Source organism: Anser anser (assembly GCF_964211835.1).
Source record: "Anser anser genome assembly, chromosome: 5".
NCBI classification, from domain to species: Eukaryota; Metazoa; Chordata; class Aves; order Anseriformes; family Anatidae; genus Anser; species Anser anser.
In genome coordinates, this window is record NC_139725.1 from 2,052,033 (window position 1) to 2,067,431 (window position 15,399).

Sequence of the window (15,399 nt, forward strand, 5' to 3'; positions counted from 1 at the left end):
AAACTACATTTCATAATGAATATTATGAAGTTATACCCACCACTGAACAAACTTACACAGAACTGATTAAGTAAAATGGTTGCCTTCTTCCTGTTCAATGGAAGCAGCATTGGCCCAAGATGGATTCCATGGCCTACAACCATCTAAAAATAATTCTACATCTTAAGTAGCAGCTGGGATGAAGAGGTGGGCTTGTGGGGAGACTGAACAGCTTTAGATGTCAAATTTAATTACTGAAGCCAACAGGGAAAGTTGCACGTTGTTTCAGTTATATGGTAACAATTCACTATTTCTGCTGCTGATTGCATAAATCAGGGAGGTGATTGAACTTACTAATCCAAATGAATATCAAACTTCACTCTTTAGCTTCTCCAAAAAGCAGATTATCTGGTAAATTAGTAAGAAACAGGGCCAGGCAGTGGCTAAGCTTGTGGAAAAGCCAGGGTAGAACTATGGACAGAAGAAGCAGATTGCTCCTTTTGGCAGACAGGCTCAACTGTAACTAACCAAACCCTGTGACAGGATACACAGCATAAATGAGCTGTAAAGGGTGCAAGATCTCATTTTATATACATATGAGATTTTCAGTCAGAATGATTTAAAATTCTGCAATAAAATTCCCAAACAATTGTAAATTACCTTTGAAATTAGCTGTTTAAATTCTGAAACGGTTTGATTCAAATACGCTCGTACACTTATTGGAGGAGCAACAGATTCAGTCCTTAGGTCAACTACGTGAACCTTTACCATGACCTCTGTAGGGAAGAGAGGAAAAGCAAACCCACAGACATATGAAGAAAATTCAGAAGGCAAAGAAAATATACATATAGTTTTCCTGATATACTGGCTAGGGGGGTTCATTAAATACATACAAATAGTAAAGAATTTGAAAAGGGGTCCAATTTCAGAAGTTCATTTTCAGATCAACTTTAATGCCAGAAGCAAAAGAGTTCCAAAGTTTGACACATTTTAGCTTACCTTAGGCCAACTTCAGTAAGAAGCATGATAGCAACACAGCACAGTATGTGCTTTGAGTACTGTACTAAATTTTATGAAATCAAAGTTTTTCTTCTCTCACACATTACACAAGCTTTATTTTCACACCACCATGCAATACATAATTTTAGCCTATTTTTGTCTACATATAATTACATGACTTACCACCAGGTTTATAGCACTGGAAAACTTGGTCAGGTCTTCTTGTTTCCAATAGTAAGTCAAACATGTACGTTGATTTGACACCTCCAAGTAATAAACCCATTGGTGTATCCTCTTCTCCTTCATACGATCGTTCCAAGTAGTCATGGAACTCATCATATTTGACAAGACGACAGCAATCTAAAGGGACAGCCTCTTCTAAATCCATTAGCTAAACAAAAAAAAAATAATTTAATAATGGCTTACTTGTGAATTTAGTTTTTCCTCAGTATGTGCACATCCAAGAATACTTTGAATCCATGTAGTTCAACTGTGTTTAGAACAAAACATGTACGCATACAGTATGTTACATACACACTATTTTAATTATATATACAGAAACTTGCATCAAAATCCAAAGAGGGAAATGTAAAAACGGGCTCCAGAAATACATTCGTAGGTATCAGTTATACCAAAGAGCATCTCAGAGGGCTGACGAAGTCATATGCATCTTCCACTCAAAATCCTTGGCTGCACTCTGAGCCAAAGATGCATAAGGCAAAAACTAAAGAGTATAGGTAGGTAAGCAAAAATACATGCCTTCAACTTCTACCTCCTTGCGGAAGGCAAAAAAATTAAGTGACACTTCGGTGCCAACTGGTGTTATTGTATTAGCTATGGAGGAAGTTTCTTGAAATTTCTCTTATTACAAATCCAATGCAAAATAGTTAGGGCAATACAAATGAACAGAATTCTCTCAGCTTACTGAAGCTACGGAGAGTCTACCAGCAGCTCTTAATGTAATTTTACAATAAGGGTCATATTGCCTAACGCAAGTCAATAATTCCAACCCCTCTTCAAAAAGTAAAGACAAAACCCGAACCCACAAACACCCCCACAGCATTAAAAATTCAAAGACTGAAAATACAACAGCAGAAAATGTGTGTGAAAATATTACATCTAACAATTTTAATATTTTGTTATGCATACCTTGTAAGCTATTTCCACAGCTTCCTTCAGTGTCCTGTCCTTATGAACCTCTAATTTGTTCTCCATCATTATTTGTTTTGTAGGATGCATACAGAACAATTTAATCTACAAAACAAAATAGAGAAACTAGCTTTCAGCTGTAGGAGAGTTTCCTTTCAGCTGCAGATACAACTGCAGATAGGAAACGTGAAAGGCACAGTAGATAGCACTATTGTATGTATGTGTGTGTATATATATATATATGTGTTTTTATTTTTGGCTATATGTGTATATATAATATTTAATATACATAAAATATATTTATATAATATATATATTAAATATATTTAACATATATTTAAAGATACATATATGTATATATATCTACAAAAGTCTAACCTTTTGCAATCTGGGATATAATGTCAATGATCAGAATACCTTTAAACTGCAGACAGAGTACAAATTAAAAATTAAAACACTCCCTCCAAAACAAAATGCACACAGGGACAATGAGTGTTAAATTCCTTTACATAACACACTAAGTTATTTTACAGATGTAGAAAACCTAACAGTCAATTGATTCTTAGGAAGACCAGCTGACAGACATGCTTGTATGTCTTAAGTGTCCTGTTCTTATCTAATCTGTGGTCAAAAAATCTTTTCCCTCTTTCTGTCAAAGAATTAGTTTAAATCAGTTTATGAAAAATTTCACAACACAAAGGGTCACGATATGAAAAGATCTTCTAAGTACGAAACACTTTACATAAAGCACTACATACTTTTGGGAATTTGGAATTTTCATTTTGCTGAAATCAAGTGATCCCAGGCTAGAGTTTTTTTTTCTAGCAGGTCCCTCTACTCTGTATAAGCTTCCAGTAGGTGTACATTTCATTTTAACACACATATATTTAACACAAAAAAGTCCTTGCACTGTAGTTACAATTTATAATTTATAGTAGAAACAATACATAGAAATGTATCGTTACATTATTCAGCAGAAATTCTAACCTTGCAAGTGTTGCGCTCTATTTCCCGTTGCCTCTTTTCTTGTTCTTCCAATTCTCTCTCTTTCTGTACTAATTGTTTAATGTGGTCTGGATACTCATGTGCCTCAAGAAACTCTGTCACGAATAAAAAAAAAGGAAAAATTTCCACTGTAGGGTAACATCTTAGGAATTTTGGACATATTTAATTAACTTTATTGGCTTATTCCTTCTTCACCTAAACTTCCCACTCAACCGTGTCCTGTTCTCTTTTTCATGATTTAAATGGAACTGAAGTCAGCCCTTCCCCTTGGGGATTATAAGTCAGCGATAGCAGAAAATTTTATCGGCACAAGAAAATTAATATTCCAGTATCAGTAAGGGAAGTTTTACTGTTGTAAAGAAATACTCTAATAATGATGACTGCTCACAAGACTGCTTTTATAATAAAAGTCTGTTGTAGAAAGTGAAAGAACTTAAAACCAAAATATTATCTGTATTGTGATAAAATATAGCAGTTAAAACAGCTCAGTGTACTTCATGATAATTTGTTACATAAAAAAAGGACATGCAATACTTCACACTGAAAAAGAACCAGTTGTCTCACAATCCTGGTGTTATGCTTATCACAAGCAACTTAGCAAACAAGTTTTCAAAATTAAGAAAAGGGTTTGGTGTATACAAGAAATCTGAAATAATGGATTTAGTTTTTTCATTTGCTTGTTAGGCAATTATCAATCTTAAAAATATATGGGAAAATCTATTTCCAAAGACAGCTCTTGACCCAAAGATTTTCTTTATTGGTATTTAAAAATAAAAGTTATTTTATCTTTACACGACTTGAAGTCACTCGTGTTCAGAATAAATATTGTTTGAATCATTTAAACACTGAACCAATATTATTATTTTTCTTAATACTTACTACTTTATTAGTTGATACAGAGCTTTGTTTTAACAGTACCCTCCTTGTGCTAAATCCACTTAAAATTATATAAAGTATCTACTTCAGATACTGCTACTTTAAAACTAACTATATTTTTAGAAGGCAGCAAAATTGAGTTTAGGGGATAGTTAGCTTTTTTTCCCCTTCCTACTTCCTCAAAGAAAATATCATGGTTCAACTTTATGGAGAAAACAGTAAAAGATAAATATTCCTAACATGTCTCAAAGTACTCTGTCTTATGAAATAGATTTCTGCAAAAAATAGATGTGTTTTGTGTTTATTATGATGCTGGCATGAAATGACATATTTGCTCCAAGAGATTTAAAAATATACCGATACAGAAGCAGTTACAACTCTTGTTAGTTTTAGTTTTTCAATAGATTCAGCTTAAGCTTTGATTTTTAGTTTGTATTCAAAAAAAAAAAGTCATTAAAGCTAATTTAATTATCCTTGCACTTCTAAATTCTTTCCTTATTCTTGCTAGTAGTCACCCTCAGCATCGTGGTTCAATTCAAAATTTTATTAAAAAAATGAATGGAAACAGAACCATTCATGTCCCCTTTAAAATATTTACAGCAGCAAGATAAGATAAACAAAATGCTATTTTCAAAGATATTTTTTACTCCCTCCTCCACTGGACATAAAATTTCACATATATGCACGAGTAGGTCATATGATCAATATGTCAAATGCTGGAATTCAACCTCAGCTCAAAACCAAAGCTCTATTATACCAAGCTTTCACTTACTACTGCAACATTTAGGTATGCTCAGATTTTAAATGAGAAACATGGATTTTTTAAGGAAAAATATTTTTTTAAAAGATCCACAAAAGACAAACAAATTCTGAAAGATTATGGTTATTAGTATTATGAGCAATCTAACCCTACAAAATTAATCTAACCCTATTAAAATCATTATCTTGAAATTAGGCCTCCAAAGAGATATTCCACTTTTGAAACCAAATTGAGTTCTCATTTTCTGTTGGGACATACTTGAAAGAATAAACAGCCTGCCCACTATTATATGGGGATAGTCATCCTCTAAACCTTGGTGTACTAAATTAGAGCATAAAAATAAGTGGCATAGTTTAAAAAAAGTGGCATAAAAAACAAGAAATCCCAAAATCTGTTTTTCACTGTGTAGTTTATAGTATTGTCCCTTACCTCCTAACAAACAAAAAGTAAGGGCTGGTTATAAAATGTTAATCTGTCATTATTAAGTTCTCATTTAAAATTTATAAATTTAAAAAAAGTTCTCATTATTGACTCATTTAAAAGTCAGTATTTTTATTCTATTATCAAGCACGCACTAGTACATTTCAGTGTAGTTTGTGTCACCCAGCATATTTCTCTTTCAAATCCACAATATAGAAAATACTAAAAAAATAAAAAATCAGAAAGTTTACTTTGTGATGGCCTCCTAATGATCACAAGGGCTTACTATTAAGAGTAATGAAAAGCGGTAATAGAAGGCTCCCTATATGAAAGCTACTTTATCTTACCCTAAAAATACCGATACCACAACCCTCAAAAAAATTAGGGAGATACTATATTAATGAAAGTCCTATTCCTGAAGTAGAATCTTACTAGTTAAGAACTACAAAGCATACTTACTTGCATTTCTGGCTGGATCCTTCAGTCTATATATTAGCATGTATGCATTTGTGGAGCTAGTAAAGAAAAAAAAGTTACCTGAATTTATCAGATAGAAGGACAACATTCATTTCAAAAGCTGGTTTGCTCCCCCTGCCCACCCCATAAAGAACTATGTTGTACATATCTTAGTAACATGCTAAGCAAAAATGATTTTCAAAAATAAACACCATGCTATTTTAATCATCTTTTATTCCATCCACTTCTATTTTTCAGCTACCGTGTTAAGCACATGCATCTTGGCCAATCATTCGATTATGCTAAACACCAAAAAAGAATGCAATATTGCAGTACTAACCTGGCAAAAGCACTGGAATAATAGCCTCTGCTTCCAGAAGATCCACCATATGTTTTCTTAATATCTTCCTGAGTTATCTAACAGAAAATCAATTTATTATTTGAGAGACTTGCAATAATCAATATGCATTAGAAAAAATGTCATTACATATCAACCCAATATTAATTTTATTTTATTTTATTTTTTTTTAAGTATTTCAGATCTGCTTATTTGCTGAGTGAAAAAAATCCATTTCAAAGTGATCTGCCTCTTCATTTTACTATGAATTTAACAGATCTACAAATACACTTCTCTAAGCAAGGAAGTATTCTTAGCATATATATGAAAGCCAAATTCTAAATCCAACAGTCTGTGTGTGACTAAAGGCTTCTTTATAAATCATCCCTCCCTCAGCATCAACACTTTATGGCATGTCATGACAATTCACCATAAAGCCTGGTAAATTGGAGCCTATTTCTTACGAAGTTTCTCTTACAATAGAGGGAGAACTACACTTAAATTGTCATGGAAAGAATATCCTACATTACACTTACAGAGAAAACTAGGGAACACAGTGAAACTGAAGGAAATAAACAGGAGAGCAATCAAAGGTTGAAGACCAATTAACTGTTCCCCTTATATGGGCTAAATCAAGATCCAAATGACCTAGCGTCTCAACTGAACCAGGTAGACTCAGCTGTAATACCATCCAGACACCTATTGTTACGTTCTGGTTTTACTGCATGATTTCTGACTGAAATAGATCATGCCTCAGACAAAAGGACTAAAATTAAACCTGACTTGCAACTATAGACCACATAGAAGGGGCTACACTGAAAACTGGCGTCATAGTGTAATTCACAGCTAGCAAATGACGTTGGCATGCTGATACATGTTGCTACCTGCAAGTGGAAACTGTTCTTTGACTTACACCACAATGCTAAAATTCAGGGGGGGTGTGGAAGAAGAGAACTGAAAAGACTCCAACCTCAAAAAGATAGGGGCTAAAATCTGTAACCAGCACTGACAGTAGATGGAAACAGAACTGAAAGGGCAGGGAGAGAAAATGACAAAGAAGTAAATACAACTAATAACCACCCCTCACTACAACATACAAAAAACAACACAAAGAAAATCTACAAATCATTTAAGCTAATGAAACAACTGTTAAACACAAGTGAAAAATACAAGCTCATTGGTTCATTTATGGGTACTTAAGGTAGCGAAATTGTTCTTACCTTGCTAACGTGCTGATCATTAAAACTGTACCATTGGTCATCACTAAATGATTTTATACAGGCATAGTAATGGCCACCAGCAGCACTTCCAGAATGAACCATAACAGAAAAGAGCTCATACAGTAGAGAATTCTGAGGAGAAAAGAAAAAGTTTTGATAAAATATATTAAGAAAAGGTAACCAAATGATTTTACAAAAACAATTACATGAACCCAAGTATATAAATAGTTGTATATTAAAAAACTAATCTGTGTAACAGGTATACATTACTGCAATGTAAACTTAAAATTCAAGCTACAATATGCTAAATACTATACAGGAGTATATAATAATAGAAATGAAGAGAAATTTCCCCTTTGTATGGTGGAGAGCGACAAGAAAGACCAAGTAACTTAAGTCATGGAAGCATGTTTTTTTTTTTTCCTGAGATACATGCCTTTTTTTCAAGAACCGGCTTAATGCATTAGTGTTATTTCTTTTCTGAACAAGCTCTGACTGTGAAGATACACAAGAACAGAAACATATACCAATTTATTTCATTTCCATACCCAGGAGGAAATAGCAGAATAACACAACACGGTATGAACTTGCATTAAGCATTACTGAAAATAATCCTCAGGCTAAAAAACAAACCCTGAAAATGCATACTACACACGTTTAAAAAAAAATCAGTAACACCAAAGAGGAACCATCAAAACAATTACCAATGCCTTTAAAAAAAATCAGACTATTCCTAAACCATAGAACAGTAAGTTTTAGAGCAAGTACTCAGTTGAAGGATGAACATTTTCATTAGGATGGCAAGCAGACTCAGAACTATATTGGTTCATTCCAAATACATATGCATCTATTGTGTTTTTGTAATTCTTAGAATTTGTATGTTACTTCTTTACCATATCGCTTAAAAGTTTTTAGTATTCTCTAAAAATTATCCAAAATTAGCTTTCTCATGCTAGATAGGTATTAAGCATATCTCCACGCAGGAAGCAAAGTAATGACCAACTTGCCTGTAGCTACAAACTTTAGGCTTATTTACTATCATCTCTCTCTGCATTCTCCAGTACTTCTTTTTGCGCCTTAATGTATAATGCAAAACAGTAACAGCTTTCAGTATTCACTCTACATTAACTTCTCTCACAACACTCCGAACGTGCTGTCTAAAAACTGTTTTCATCAATGAAAGGATATGTATTAAGGACATACCACCATTGCTGTGTAGACATTCAAAAATGCTGAACAATACTGACTCAAATAGGTGTTACAAGAAATAAGTATTTTTAGATTACACAGAAGAAATACTTTAAATTATACTGCATCCATTAACATACCTTAACCCAAAAAGTTGGCAAGGTAACTGTTAAGCCTGTTTTGTCTTGACAAGCAGTTAAACTTACTGCTAGTTGGCCAAAGCTACTGTCAAAAGCAGGCCTTGACATTTGCATCAGATACATTACAATACTCTGTCCTTGTTCTAATCAAGCGACTATCAAGTAATTTTTTTTTTCAGCTAGTGGACAGTAGTCAGAACGCTCAAAAAACCCTCTCAAATGGTTTGAGGTACATGCAAAGAGGGACAGATGTACAGTTTAAAATGCAAGTCTTTCAGTATCAATGAAAATTAACAGTCATGGCCAATCAGCTTTCTAACAAGTCAGAATAAAAGCTATTGGCCAAATTTCCAATGTGTTCACTGAACGAGGGTACGTGAGGTATCCACTGTAGACATCAACATAAAACTTAAGATTCAAAGAATTTTCTACTGGCAAGAAAACTCAATTAAGTTTCTCTAAGATCTTCAGCAATTATGTCCCACAAAAAGATGACTGCTAACCTAGGCTGACTGGCAACCCGATTTCTTTATATTAACTACGGATGAGACTGTTTAACAGTTCCCCTGGCCTCATCTGTATCATTTTGCCATCAGTTGCATGCTTTCCTTTGCCGTTGTGTCAATTTTTGAAATTTGAATAAAAATGCAGGCTTCTCTTGTGTTAAGTAACAATTATTTATAATTATTTACATTTGTGGTGGACTGACTCCTTTCAACAACTAAGCAACCACCCAATCACACCCTCCTCTCCCTGAGTGAAATGTTGGAATTAACCAGAAGAGCAAAAGTGAGAGAACTTGTCAGTGAAGATGAAGAGAGTTTAGTAAGTGAAGGAAAAAAGAAATGATGCAAAGGCATTCACTCACCGTCACCAGGTCGTCAGAAGATCACCAGCTTTAACTTACTGAGGATGACATTACATGGCATGGAATACAGCTCAGAATATCATTCTTGTCAATTTGGGTCACCTGTCCCAGCTGTATGCCCCTCCCAGCCTCTTGTCCACCCCCAGCCATACTCATGGCATGGGAAGAGCAAGAAACCAAGTCTTGTCACTGTACAAGCACTGTTCAACAGGAGCTAAAACACTGGTGTTTTCAGCTTTAGTAACAAATACAAAATTTGGCATCATACAGGCTGCTGCGAACTTAACTCCACAGCAACCAGACCCAGAACATTTTTTAAACATACCTTTTCACTGCCAACTTTAGAAATTCTTTCTGCTGCACTATTGCTTTCAAGGCATATTCCTTCATCAACTCCATCATCATTAGAAAAATCATTGCTCATCTGATCACTGTGACAACTGCCTTCATTTTCTGCTCCACTATCAGTGCAACTTTCAGTCTGAGGAGATTTCTTAAAAAAAAAAAAGACAAACACTACTGTTATACAACATTTAAAGTTACATGGAACAAGAAATGAAAACGTTTGCAAAATGGCAAGCTTACACCAGATACTAGCCTATTCCATTTACAAAGTTGATTCAAATACTTGTAGGTCTAATATCAGATAATAAGTCCTATTATACCCTGTTGATCAGAACTGATTTGACCAGAAGTATTTTCATCCACAGTAAAAAGATGTCTTCCATTCCAACTCACTGGACAGGGTCAACATATTACAGTAAGAACAATTAGTGTTCTATTAATCATTAATGTTTTATGGACTAACTTCAGCATTCAAAGGTTCAAAACATTTTCATTATCACTTGTAAGCAAGACAGATTCAAACACAAATTTAAGTATGCTGCATGCTGGATTTGCAGGATGTGGAAAAGCCTAGCAACTTGTGCTTTTCAATTTCTCATGAAGATAAAAAAAATCAGAAATGACTTCTTTATGGGAAGCATGGAAATCCTGTATCAATTAGAGAACATGCTTCCTTTTCAAAAACAAGGAAAATCCATATATATATTAAAACTTCACATTAAAACACTCATGGCTAAAAGAAATTTTATGTAGATGAATGTTAAAATGGCTTTATTAGACTGACGGTTTGATTTCCTTAATAACGAGCTTCAATAAAGTTAAAGACTTTTCTCTGAAACTAAAAACTTTACCTCATCTTCGACATCAATGAAAATACTCATGTCTAACTCCTCAGGAAACGTCATACGATCATTGAGTTTAATTCTGTGCATAGTGGTATAATCAAAGTCAAATCTCTTCAGCTGTAATGTCAACAGATATGGAAAATGCAAGAACCGCAGGCCCTAAACAAAGTAAAGACAATTATTATTTTACTACCACTGTCAGGATCAGTATTTAGCAAAAGTAATTTTCCACAAATGATCTGGACAGTGCTTACCTTCCTTGCATCACATTTCTTCTTACACCGCTCACAAAAATACTGATTGGGGCCATCAAGAATCTCAGGCTGAATGAAAGCATGCAGTGCTTCTTCCTAATAAGGAAAAGATGTCACCTGATTTTTAAAAAAATGTTTACTGTGTAGGTATAAATCAGAATGTAAGTATGGTGATATAAATAAAAATTATTTCAGTCACTGAAAACTACAAAACTTGAATGACAGATTTTGATACTTCCTTTAGACCCCTCAAAAACTGAATGAAGTATCATTACATGACATTATATTAGTGGTTTCACTGCTTACCACATATAGTAAGCTGTGCTTTAAAAAACATTATTGAAGCTCTTGAGAACTTAATTATTTTGGAGCTGTATAAATATCCATTTGTTTTTCGATCGTTTTATCAAGAACATAATAATCCTCAGGTTTACTGATTTATATCTCTTCCAATTTTCTCCTAAGTAATCTTTACACCAAAGTTAGTTTTGATTAGGATATTTCTTAATACAACTCCTATTCTAATGCATTTCACAATCTTCTATTCTTATTACTGATAGTTTTCTCAACAAAATCAGTGGTAAAACTTTTATGCTGTGCATTCTATCATAATGTACAGCCCCCCAAACTGTAAGACTACTTTTAGAGTAACTGTTACCTTCAAGAGGTAATTGTCAGGTAGTCTCAGAGCTACTGAAGATTTCTAACATTCCTAACATACACACTTCAAAATATACCATAGGGGATGAAGCATTAGATTAGTACGTTTTCATTTGATCTTTCAGTTTAATATTTTTTGTAGGTCACAGAATCAAGAGAACACAGGTTGCAAGGAACTTCTAGACTATCTCCAGTTCTTAATGTTCGAACACTTAGCACAGTAAGATGCCACAGCAAACAGTTCAAACTAATTATCGTTTGGCTAATGATAGGCCTTTAGGATATAGTTTTCTCCATAAAGAAGCATTATAATATAGTCAGTGGTTCCACAGGTATCTTACTGCAAGCATTTGTTTAAAACCTGTGAACAGGTGGAGTAGAATCTTTATGAAATGCTACACAATGAATGAATAACAATTAGGCAAAACTTATTGGAAAAAACTATAAACAAATTTCCATCTCAGATTTTCAGAGTTCATCTAGTTTTTCCATGTCCAAAGTATACACACAACTAAAAATACAAGACCTTGTTACCAACCTAAGTTAGATTTCTAAGACATATTTCCTTTTTTTAGTCATCTATTTTCAAATTACCCTTAATAGTTTTAGTTTGGCAATGACACTACACTGAAAGCAAGTTCATGCAGTTCTCATTGTAATTCTACTTGCATCCATTCTTACACCCTCAGTGGAAAAGCTAACAAAAGATGAACACTAACAACACTTAAAACAGATGTATTTGCCATACCTCCAGACTACTGGTATTAACACTAGTTGTCTAGTGTTATAAAGCATTTCCGCTGCTTTCTAGTATCAATTTCAGCATGCCAGCTAGTTTCTCAATGCAACCACTCCTCTCAGCTGTTATCTGTCAATACTTTTATGGCTTAGAGTTAAAAAAAAAATAATGAGCTTCTGTCTAATGCTTTTAAATTCAGGCATACCAGTAACGACAAAATCAATATGTGAATTGCTGCTCCTGTTTACCCACATATAATTAGAAGCTATATATTATGTCTGTATCTCTACTGATCTCCAAGAGACCACTTAAGGTTTTTTAAACCACGTCCTCTAACTCTGCAGTTACTGAAAAAAAATATTAAATCTTGAGATACATACTGACAAAATCTCAGTGCCTGAATGAAGTTATAGCTAAGCAGTTTTATTATATGACACGAACTTGGGGAATAAAGAAACAAAAAATCAAAATGCAAACCTTAAGAACATACTGAGTATTTTTAGAATTGCTCCATATTAGGAAATAAAACATAACATCATCCTTCCAAGAAGTTCTTCAGTGCTGCCATTTACGAAGTAATACATGTATATTTATAGATAAATGCGACATTTCAGGTAGTACACAATGTCGAACAGTGGGATAATACACTTTACGTGGCATTCTACAGATTAACCTTAAATTCATATATCCATTCTCTCATAAGAAAGTAATGGAAAATCACTTACCTCTAACTAGAGTTCTTTGAAGGTAGTATCCTCCTTAGATCCCCTATCTTGGGTTGTGTCGCCTGCTGCAAGTTCCCTCAGGAGCTGACTAGCAAGGTCTAAAAAGTTTTATATTCCCTTCTATAAGCCCTATTAGCGCATGTGTGAAGTTTTTGATCTCTCACATATACCCTTTTACCTACACCTACTAAATCACCATCTATGGATCAATGGAGGATACTACCTTCAGAGAATTCCATTTAGAAACAGGCGATTTTTCCCTTCTCCAAAAGCAAGTATCCTCCATATCTCCCCACTGCTGAAGACTACAAAACTAAAAATTATATCTGCTATAAATAAGACAAATGCAGGGAGTAGAATCAACTGAATATAATCAAAGTAGGAATTAAAAAAAAAAGCTCAAAAATTGAAGCATCAGTACAAATTGCAACCGTGTAACTCCGTAACAAGTCTTAGAAGTATTTTCCTCACCGTAGAGTAAACCCAGTAATTGCTGATTTACAGGAGAAATATCAAATGCTACCGAAAGTAATCCGTATTTAAATTCTTGATTGTTCAAGTTTCCTTCATTTTTACAAATATACAAAGAACTTTTTTACGGCATTCTGCTATAGACTTCTTCCGTAGTGAAGAAAATTTCAAGCTGAGACATGTAAAATGTATTGTTAAATGCAGAATGCACTTATAAAGCAAGGTTTTCATTATTTTCTTTAATAGATCAGAAAAACCTCCACTGAATAAAAATTACAATAAAAATCTTGTTTTGGGAAATATTTGTAGAAATGTGTTAAAATGTGAAAAGGGAAGCAATCTATACAAAAGGTCACAATCACTGGAATTGCAGCTCAAAACACAGCTTCGAATAGCTGGATATTTCTGGGTATGAAAAAAATTTACTGCAGTCCTAAAAAGAATTCAAAAGATTTCACTAACTTGAATTCTTTTGTGAAATAAATGTCCTTCATATCTTTACTGCTACTCAAGATTAGTATTTAAAGCACTAAGTATCTTGAACCTACATTGCAGTTTAACCTAATTCTGATAATTCTTTTCTTAACAGAACACTGTTAAGAACTACAGACTTGTGCTTAAAAAAATGCCAACATGCTAAAAACAAAAGGCAAAAATACTTTGTCTATAATAAATTACCTTGGTAAGCCAATTATACAACAAGTGATTGTTTAAAACAACCTTTACCCAAAGGCTTCAATTCATTCTTACTCTTTCTCACAACTCCACCAATATTACAGATATTTTAAGCCACAACAGTGGAATTTCAGTTTGTAATGAGGTCTTTTCAGGGGCTAGGAAAAAATAAAAAGCTTTCTCAGATTTACTAGTATATATGCTTGCCAACATCAGTAATGCTGGAGCAAAAGCGATCAAGAATATCAATATACAATAGGATTTATTTTTCATTATTAAATTGCTTGCTAAAAGCATATGGTATTTCAGATGTGAACTTTAAAAAGCACAGCAACAATGGTGCAAGTAAACTAAAAAAATTCTAAGTCAATCTTCTGTTCCTCCACTAAGATTTTCAACAATGCTATTAAAATTTAGCAGATTTCTCAATAAAGAGAACAACCCAAAGAAAACTTAGAGATCTCAAAAATATCTCGGGCCAATGATGAAAATTTTATCTGGAAGAAAATAATTGATTACTGAAGCCCTAAGGCAATAAAGTTGCATTTCCCCTCCCCTTATACATGCACCAGTAGGACTCATTGAAGGGTAAAAGAAAAAACAAAACAAAAAATAAACCAAAAAGCCAAAAAAAATCTTCTAGAACTTGCTAGCTGGTTCACTGCACAAAGACGAACACCCCAAGATGGAGTATCTAGGATGATACTTACCATGTAACAAATTATACCACTGTCGCATTATGTATTCTATGTGTGTATGGATGCACTATTAGTCAGCATAATAGTACACACCACGCTAGCAAATGCCTGGTTGGAGCCATACGGGCGGATGACCAAAGGAATATCCAAGTAAGTGTCAATTCTCCAGCCTTCGTAGCCACATTCTAGACACCTTACATAGTCTTTCAGTTTGCCTTGATACAGCTGATTTATAAGATCGGCCTGAAACAGACAAATATTTAACAGTGCTTTAAACAAATGTAAAACAATGTTTCTTTAGCTTTAAAATAATAATTAAAAAAAATCTTGTAAGTCTTAACTGCATAGCTATGAAGTTAGAATTGTCACTTCCTAGCAGGACATCCATCTCTTGATTCTCTCCCCTATTCCCCTACTCCACCATTGCAGAAAATGTGTAAAAACAGCTTCTCAAAGCATGTTACATTAAGCTTCAAGGTATATTTTATGGACACATCTTAAGAATGACTAAAAAAACTACCAAAATTAAGTCTGTTTTTTAAAAAAGCAGGCCTGATCTTGCAGACATTTTTAACACTGATATTGCAATC

At 33.8% G+C, this 15,399-nt stretch overlaps 1 protein-coding gene across 6 annotated transcripts in view; it reads right to left on the bottom strand.

Moving 5' to 3' along the window:
- The window catches only part of USP47 (ubiquitin specific peptidase 47), a 51,627-nt gene that overhangs the window by 13,528 nt on the left and 22,700 nt on the right, over nt 1-15,399 (bottom strand). For all 6 annotated transcript variants that reach the window (XM_083839920.1, XM_083839922.1, XM_083839925.1 and 3 more), the window contains 11 exons: nt 14,903-15,052; nt 10,842-10,937; nt 10,594-10,746; nt 9,723-9,890; nt 7,202-7,333; nt 5,985-6,061; nt 5,648-5,703; nt 3,115-3,227; nt 2,128-2,232; nt 1,162-1,369; nt 640-755 (listed from right to left, as the gene is read on the bottom strand). In XM_083839920.1, the coding sequence (XP_083696046.1) occupies nt 640-755; nt 1,162-1,369; nt 2,128-2,232; nt 3,115-3,227; nt 5,648-5,703; nt 5,985-6,061; nt 7,202-7,333; nt 9,723-9,890; nt 10,594-10,746; nt 10,842-10,937; nt 14,903-15,052 (1,374 nt within the window). The remainder of the gene's footprint in view (nt 1-639; nt 756-1,161; nt 1,370-2,127; nt 2,233-3,114; nt 3,228-5,647; nt 5,704-5,984; nt 6,062-7,201; nt 7,334-9,722; nt 9,891-10,593; nt 10,747-10,841; nt 10,938-14,902; nt 15,053-15,399) is intronic.